This window comes from Glandiceps talaboti, chromosome 2 (assembly GCF_964340395.1).
Source record: "Glandiceps talaboti chromosome 2, keGlaTala1.1, whole genome shotgun sequence".
NCBI lineage: Eukaryota > Metazoa > Hemichordata > Enteropneusta > Spengelidae > Glandiceps > Glandiceps talaboti.
The window spans coordinates 26104176-26112610 of record NC_135550.1 but is presented as its reverse complement, the minus strand read 5'-3'; the positions used below and the strand labels follow the sequence as shown (position 1 = coordinate 26112610).

At 35.3% G+C, this 8435-nt stretch overlaps 1 protein-coding gene across 1 annotated transcript; it reads left to right on the top strand.

Moving 5' to 3' along the window:
• The first annotated feature begins 243 nt into the window (after positions 1–243).
• Positions 244–3920, top strand: LOC144453341 (trafficking protein particle complex subunit 6b-like). Its single transcript, XM_078144607.1, has 5 exons — positions 244–324; positions 859–1038; positions 1794–1877; positions 2423–2516; positions 3064–3920. Exons 1-5 carry the CDS (start codon positions 244–246, stop codon positions 3093–3095), a joined length of 471 nt encoding a protein of 156 aa, XP_078000733.1. The 3' UTR covers positions 3096–3920.
• The last annotated feature ends 4515 nt before the right edge of the window (positions 3921–8435 follow it).

The window sequence follows — 8435 nt, the reverse complement described above, 5'->3', positions numbered from 1 at the left end:
ACAGCGCCACTTACGTTAGATTGTAGAAGAAAAACATTTGAGGACAAAACAATGGAAAAGATCTGTTTTAGATTAGTGAGAAGCAAATCCTAAAAGCTCGATATGTAAAGAATATCATTTCACATTTTTGGAATTTTTAACCATTATACTTCTGCTAGCTGGAAATATAAATACAGTTTGGACACTTTAATCGATGAAACTTCGCCACCACGAGACGATAAATGGAAATGTCATTATACCAAGATGGCGGAAGAGGCGATGTTCGAGTTCCTTCACATGGAATTGGTGTCGTATATATACAGATCTGTGGAGAATAAAGACCAGGTTGGTTATTTTCATAATGGCGCGAGCCACAAGTGAATATTGCAAATGTGTATTTGTATTCATAAACATGCTAATGAGAAGAATCGAGGGTGGTTTGCCAGGCATTTTGATTGTAAATGCAGGGCAAACGGCCAATGTGTAGTTTACTACTACTCCTCGTATGCATAAGCTTATTGATGATAACAATCCCGGATGGTGGTAGTGACGGTGGTGGTGGTGATGGTGGTGTTAGTGGTGATGATGATAGTGGTGGTGATGATGATAATGATGATAGTGGTGATGATCACAGGTACTCGAATCAATGTGTAGAAAAAAATGTATTGTATATAAATTCACATTGATTCGAGTACCTGTGTACTGAGCTATATTATCTCAGTCTGATGATGATGATGATGATGATGACGATGACGATGACGATGATGATGATGATGATGGTGATATGGGACATTAAATAAATAAAAAATTACCAGTACTGTAGACATGCTGGCCCCAACACCTTCACCTTTAATGCATCAATTACGTGTTATATTACAGGACCAGTGTGTCTCAAAGTTGGAACATTTAGGATACAGAATTGGTCAGAGTCTAATAGAAAGATTTACAAAAGATACGCCAAGATTTAAAGATGATCTCGATATCATGAAATTCTTGTGTAAAGATTTCTGGACAGCATTGTATAAAAAACAAGTCGACAATCTCAGAACAAATCATCAGGTAGGGTTACATCTAAATATATAAATTGTTGATATCACAATGTGCTAGAACATGAATCAAATCCAGTTATGCTACCACACTACACCTGAAGTCATATTTGTAATCATTTGGAAAGACCACATTCTACATGTAGATAGTTTACTGGATCAAGCTACATTTGACAGTATCAATGTACTATGATAGAGAATGACTTTGAGTTATCACTGAAGGATGAAGGTACAATGTACCGGTACATCCAAATTTTAAAATTTTTAAAAAAAATCAAGGCTGAAAAAATTGTTTTCCCCATTATAATAATGTCCCATACAATATATGATAAAGCCTTGAGTAGATTTCTGTAAAATAGAATTATGGCCAGTATATATGGATTTCTTTTTTACTCTTTATTTGTGCATATTTTGCATTTACATGTAAAATAGGTTACATATACCATTCACCAGGTATTTTAGCTGAATTTCATTGTGCATTGTAGCATTATGCATGTTTTATACTTGCAAAAAAAATGTTTATGCAAATTTATATAAGATTGTCATTCAATAAAACTCCTATACTAGACGTGGGTAATCAAAATGTAAACTGTTTGTTTCTGTGTTAACCTAAATGTGTTATCTTCATATAGTTGTTATCAATGCTTAATGTTTGTGCCAAAATGCTTTTGTTTATTTAATACTGCATAAACAATACAGTCTAAGTCTTCATGTCCAGGATGATTGTCAAAAGTCGGCTGTCAAATTTTGTTATGATTGATGTTGCAGGGTGTCTATGTACTTCAAGATAACAGATTTAAATTATTACAACAAATGGCTGCTGGCAAACAGTATTTAGAGTTTGCGCCAAAAGTGAGTATTTCCTCTCCAGTACAAAACAAGTACATTTTTGTGTGCTCTGAGTTCGAAAAGAGAAAACACATTGGCACTATTTTTCTATAGTCTTTGAAATAGAGTAACTGGAAGTGCATGGTAGACTAACAACAAACAACTGAACCAGTCTGTTTTAAAAATCTCATATTTTTAGTGATTTTATGTACAGATCAAGTGGTCAAGTAGAGAGGCATATATAATAGTGAACAACTGATCAGTACACATCAATGAGGAGTCAAAGACACCTGAAGGGCACCCATCATGAAACAGCTGTGCAGATTGATTTCACAACTAAACCACCCAACTATGAATATATAGGGCATAACTATGGTGTGTATGGCGGTAGGACGTGTATGTGATATGTAGAGTGGTGTGGTTTTTGTCCTGGAAGGCAAGTTCGTTTGTAAACTGATCAGTGTACCAGAATAGCCCATTTATGTTTACAAGCAGTATTTCACCAATTGCTTTTGTACCATTTAAGTGTGTTTGTTGAACACCATTATATTACCATGGTTTTGTTGCAGTATTTAGCCCTACCCTGTGGTTTAATCAGAGGTGCACTGGCCAACCTTGGAATCAACTCAATAGTGACAGCTGAAGTAACAACAATGCCAGCATGTATGTAAACCTAATCAAATGTTATACTATTATATCTTTTTACTATTGATATAAATGGGGTTTTTTTTGACATGTAATTTGCCCAAACATTTCATTTTAGACAGTTTTATTACTAAGGTTTGTGAATTTGGCTATGAACATACACATAATAACTCCAGTCAATAGCATAGAAATCTGCTCAGACAACAGTTTTGACATTGTCATCCATCCATCCGCACACACACACACACACACACACACACACACACACACACACACACACACACACACACACACACACACACACACACACGCGCGCGCGCGCGCGCGCGCACACACACACACACACACACACACACACACACACACACACATACGCGCACGCACATACAAATTCCACCAAACAGATATATATGCATTTACAAAGGAAATGAACACTTGTTTGATAGTTTGCACTATCTAACTTTAATCAGTCTTTATCAGCATAACCCCTGTACACTATAATGACCTCACTGTCAACTTACCCATTGTGATGTAACAATATTTTCTCTGTTTGTTTCTTTTTCAGGTAAGTTTCAAATAATTCTTCAGAAGACATAGAATGAAATTGATGATACCTTTGTACTGGAACTTGTGAGCAAGGAGATATTGTTGGAGTGGTAAACTTGGTTACACATATAAGAGATATGCTAGTATATATGTATGCACATATTGTTTGATATTTATGACAATATGTCAATTCAGGACATGTCAGATATATCTAGGCACAAGTACCATCAACAGCTGAGAAGTGAACTTTTTTAAAGTAAAAATTCCAGTCATCCAGTCAGAGATGAATATCCAGACTATGACAGTGCCCTCTAGTGGCTTCTTCTCGTGATCTATAGGGTTCTAAAAATAACCAAAACAATCATGATTTTATCATTTAGTCAATTGTACAACTTGCAAAATTTTACCATGCTGCAGATGGATTTTAAGGCACAAATATTACAAACATAATGATTGATTCACAGCTGATTATAAATGATTCATAAGAAGGAAGGCTGAAATTGAAATATGTAACACCCATTGTCAACATATTGCTACACAGATGCAGGAGTTGATATTAGAACAGGGATCAGTTTTTAAGATTTGAAACTGACACTCCATAAACACCATGGACCAGTAGTGTTAGTGATAAAAGATAAACTTTGTAGACACAACTGTCAAACCAAACATAGCATAGTTTAGTGTGTATCATACATATATCCTCAACATAACTATCATTTCATAGTACACGTAGCAAACAGTGCTTGATTCACATGGGTGTATTACTGTATAGGTCCACTGTTTTCAAGACTTGCCCAAATTAGTATATGTATATGAAAGATGTGCAATCGTCATGTATAATTATTTGAAGAAAGTTAAATATTAAATTTTTGAACAACCTGAGAGTGATATGTGTTGAGTATAATGGTTTAGTGATAAGTACAGTTTGACCCAGTTTAACAACCCCCAAAGGGCTTAGCCCAGATAGGGGATTAAAAGAATGGGTTCTATTCATTTGTGCTTTTGTGTCTGGGTTTGTACATGTTCAAGTATAGATGGTGGAGACATCTATTCTTACAGGTATCTCTGACATGCATAATCATTCCAAATTGACACAAAAATGAAATGCTATTGGGATATATGGAGCAATTTGCTCTTTGACATTTATGATTTAGTTTGGCTAAAATGAGGTCCATATTTGTTTTGACAATTCATGAATTAACTCGATAACTGTAATACCTGGAAGGTATATACCAATTTTCCCAGGGACCTGTTACAGTGGACGTTGAAAATGGACCTGTTACAACAGAGGTTGAAATGTGAAGGATTTGGTCCTATGCACTTACACACTCTGCCATGGACTGTATACTTCCCAGGGAGTTGAGGAAGTAAATGAGGGATTCATTGTTGTGTTATATTATAGATATGTGCCAGGGGAAATAATTGTTAAAATATTTTAAGCACAGCATAATGTAAGAATTTATATGTATTATGATTCAAGTGGAGAACAGCACTCATTACTCATTATGTATGTAGATAAATAGCGTTACACATGAGTGCAGGTGTGGTGTTCTTGGGGTATTTGCATGAGTACTTCTTGTGTTCTCTTCAGCTGTATTTTTATGAGTGTAGTGTAGTGAGTGGACGTATAACGGCAGAAAATGCCACAAGCAGATACCAGTGCGAGTAATCACTGGTAAAACCATGCACACTTTTCATATACCTGTCATCAATGAGTATGAGTATATGGCATTCATGGTGTGGTGCAAGTATCAAACTATTTAGTTCAAATCACAGAAGCCATACAATAATGACTATGACTGGCTTTAAAAGGTCATTGCAAATATCAAACTGTACCATCATAGAAGCTATGTAACAATGAATTGTGATACAAGTGTCCAGCACTAAATTCTTTGAGATTAATTTTGACTAAAAGACAAACAAAAGTATGTACATGTATATTTGTAATTCATACAAGGAGTTTTATAAACCATGAAGACTTGCCTTTCTTGAATTAATACTTGAAACAGTGGATTATTGTATTGAGTGTTGAGTTGAAAAAAAAAGTTACATATACATGTATAGGAAAATCACTACATGGGAAAATGTTAAGAACATAGTGAATATCGGATCCAAATAGTGGAGTTGAACTGAACCTATTAAACATATCTGTTACCTGAGGTCATAAGATCTCTTTGACTGTTGTGAATAGTATACAGCAAATACACAGTGTCATTGCATAGGGTTTCAGAGATTGCACCTTGTGTAGTCACATCAACAGAGCACCGTTTATTGACTATAAGGCAAGTACACAAAATTACTGCAGAGGTCTCAGAGGTTGCACTTTTTGAATCACATCAACAGAGTATTGAGTTGTATTTGTAAGGTAATTTCCTTTCCTGGTATAGGCTTGGAATCTTGTTTTGATTTTTTTATGGCTTTTAGAGGGATTTTGCAAATTTCAGGCTGAGACCTTTTCAAAGTTCCATAATTTGACAGGAGCTCGTGAACAAGACTTCAGCCATATTATACTGAACTGTAAGGCAATGGATGACAAAAGTCGGATATTGTGTATTACAGGATGTAAAAGAAATCACACATTAGGTATGAAAAGTGAGAATTCAACAACACTGAAAGTGTAAAGCCTGTGGAACAAGATTGAATGTATTCCCTTGACAGATTTGATATTGCTTTCTCTAAAAAAAACCCCAAAACTGTATATACAGGATGCTAAAACCACATGACATTTATAAGTGTGACAGACTTGACAACCAGAGTAATGGTTGCGGCAGGACAGTTATATAAATGTCATGTACGTGTTCATTCTGATATACATATAGTTAATGAGACATGGCAGCCAAACATATAAATAACTTGAATATATCTGGAAATTCTTTCTTGAGATTAATAGACTTGTCACATTCCAACTTGAGGCCATGTCTTTTCAGAGGTAATGGGATTTTTTGAAGTCGATGTATTACAGTTTGTGTTTACCTAATCTTAATGATTGACTTGATATACTGTGTCTGCCAAACAGTAACACTCACCGATTCACATATCAAACTTGATCTTTCCAAGTAAAAAGGTTTTGACCTCTTCGTACCATCGCTTTTTTTTCATGAACTCGACATCATATCAGGTCGTCGCATTACATTTTAATAATCATCTCGTTGCAGAATTACAATACGTACAACATATGAAATAATTCATAATTTGTAAGGTTCGATACTGGTTACATCCTGGTTTTAAAATATCGCCAACTGAACTGTTAGCCCAGAGCCTATACTTGCCTTGTGTGACCATCTCAATTGATGTGACGAGCTGCCTGAGAAACCAAGACAAGTGTCTGGTCAAATGAACTCTCTAGTCTAAGCTACATACTACATTAGTAGTTCAAGACCCATACTGTCATATACAACACGTCAAATTCCATTGGTTTCATATTGTCGAAGGTATGTAGAAAACCAGACGTTGTTAGCCTGTTTATATTGCGATCTGTGACTTCGTTTAAAATCAGAACTCGAGATGTAAACAGGCCAAGACAGTATGTAACTGTAACTAGAATAATATTTTTGACATCTTCTTGTCGTTAGGCTAGCTGAGCCATGTGTAATCAACTGTTGATCAACCCTATCAGCATCACACACGTTTACAAATGTAATCATCGGAGCTGTACCTGATGTACAAGTGTTTACATATGGACATCAATTTAGTGTACACAGTGCCATCTCAGTGATTAGGTAAGAGGTAATCGAGATTATAAGAATTAAGAACACGGTCCGTTTCCAGGAAGGGTTGGTGTAATTTTCAACGAGCACAACTCAATGGAAAACAGCGAAAGGTTTATACATTTACTTGTACTAAGTTATAATTCACTGATGATCTAAATAACTTCAACCCGATTCGTTGTAAACAGATCCACATTCATAAGATCTATCAAGAATCACAATATGTTCATTTTGACGAGTAGCAATACATATTACGTACGTACATATGTTAAATAGCCTGCAACGATGTCAGTTTCAAGACAACAGGACATTATCACACAACAATGCTTAATAGTCTATAAGAGAGAAGGATGAACCTTACCAACTCGAAATTAGATGAAATCGACTACGTTTTTCACATTTGTAAAAACGTAGGGAACATAGCATTCTATGAACACCTTGGGTAATTTATAAGTATTGTGAAAACATGCATGTATATTAAAATAGATGGCAGTTTAATATTGTCGTGACCTGGGGGTAGGTCCATGCCTGTAACTTTAGTATATTGGGTATTTAGCAAAATTGAAGAAATTCAGTGAAAAGTAATCTGGGGAATATAGCTAGCACTATCAACAAGATGAAGTGATTTCAGATTGTGAAATCATACATCAATAAAAGTTGAACCTAGACAATCAACGTAACACGAGACATTCTATCGTGACATGGTGACAGCTCTGTGGTTATAAAAAAGTGTAATTGTACATTTATCAACATTAAATCCATATGAAGTAGTTTTGAATTCCTTGGTTAATTCTGAGCGGTGTGTTTGATTTCCCATACCTGTCTTCTGGGAACAAAACAAATGCCTTCAATTTATAGTGTAAAATTTATAGTTTGGCTTGCTTGATTCGGTACACAAATACATGTATATCTTTGCCTACTTGAATTACAAATATCAACATATTACACATATGAAAGATTTCATTTTTCAATTTGCAAAACCTCATTTACAGGACGAACGCCAATATCTTCTCTCTTGATGTGTACTTTTTTTGTGACCAGTAGTGACAATTCGTATTTTTAATCTACCACTATGATTGTCCAAATTGGTGTTCGCTTTATTGCATTTTAAACTAATAAATATGTCTTGAAAATCATTACATGAAGAATATTTTGTCGGAAAATAGTTTTTATTTCCAGCAGTACTTAATCAAATTTTGATTCAACGACGATAGACTTGGCAGGAAAGACTCAGGTGAGTATATGATTCCGTTATGTTCCTAATTTCTTTTTTTCATAATACTTTCGATCGTGTTTTTACGACTTACAAGACCAATGTGACGTCTATATATTATGATGAGTCTTACTATTGCCATTTGCCATATCTTTTGTACACTATCGATTCGATTCGTTGTCTCTCCAAAATACTCCTTTCAGTCCTTGTAATCCTGGCGGGGCTTTAAATAATCGGTTTTAGACAAGATTTGTCCACTTAAATATTGCTGAGAGTCCTTGAATCCGCCATGTTTGGCAACCGTGGAGAGAATGTGTTTTTCTTCTTCATCTGTTTTACCTTTCGTAAGGAAGGTTTTAATATAACGATGAAGTCTTTGTGTGTGTGTGTGTGTGTGTGTGTGTGTGTGTGTGTGTGTGTGTGTGTGTGTGTGTGTGTGTGTGTGTGTGTGTCACGATTTCCGAAAAAACG

Bases quoted from the DNA above. Each gene is read 5' to 3' on its own strand.
- LOC144453341 (XM_078144607.1), top strand. From the start codon at position 244: ATGGCGGAAGAGGCGATGTTCGAGTTCCTTCACATGGAATTGGTGTCG. The intron at 1,878-2,422 runs GTGAGTATTTCC...GTTTTGTTGCAG, and splicing joins ATTTAGAGTTTGCGCCAAAA to TATTTAGCCCTACCCTGTGG. The intron at 2,517-3,063 runs GTATGTAAACCT...TTTCTTTTTCAG, and splicing joins AGTAACAACAATGCCAGCAT to GTAAGTTTCAAATAATTCTT.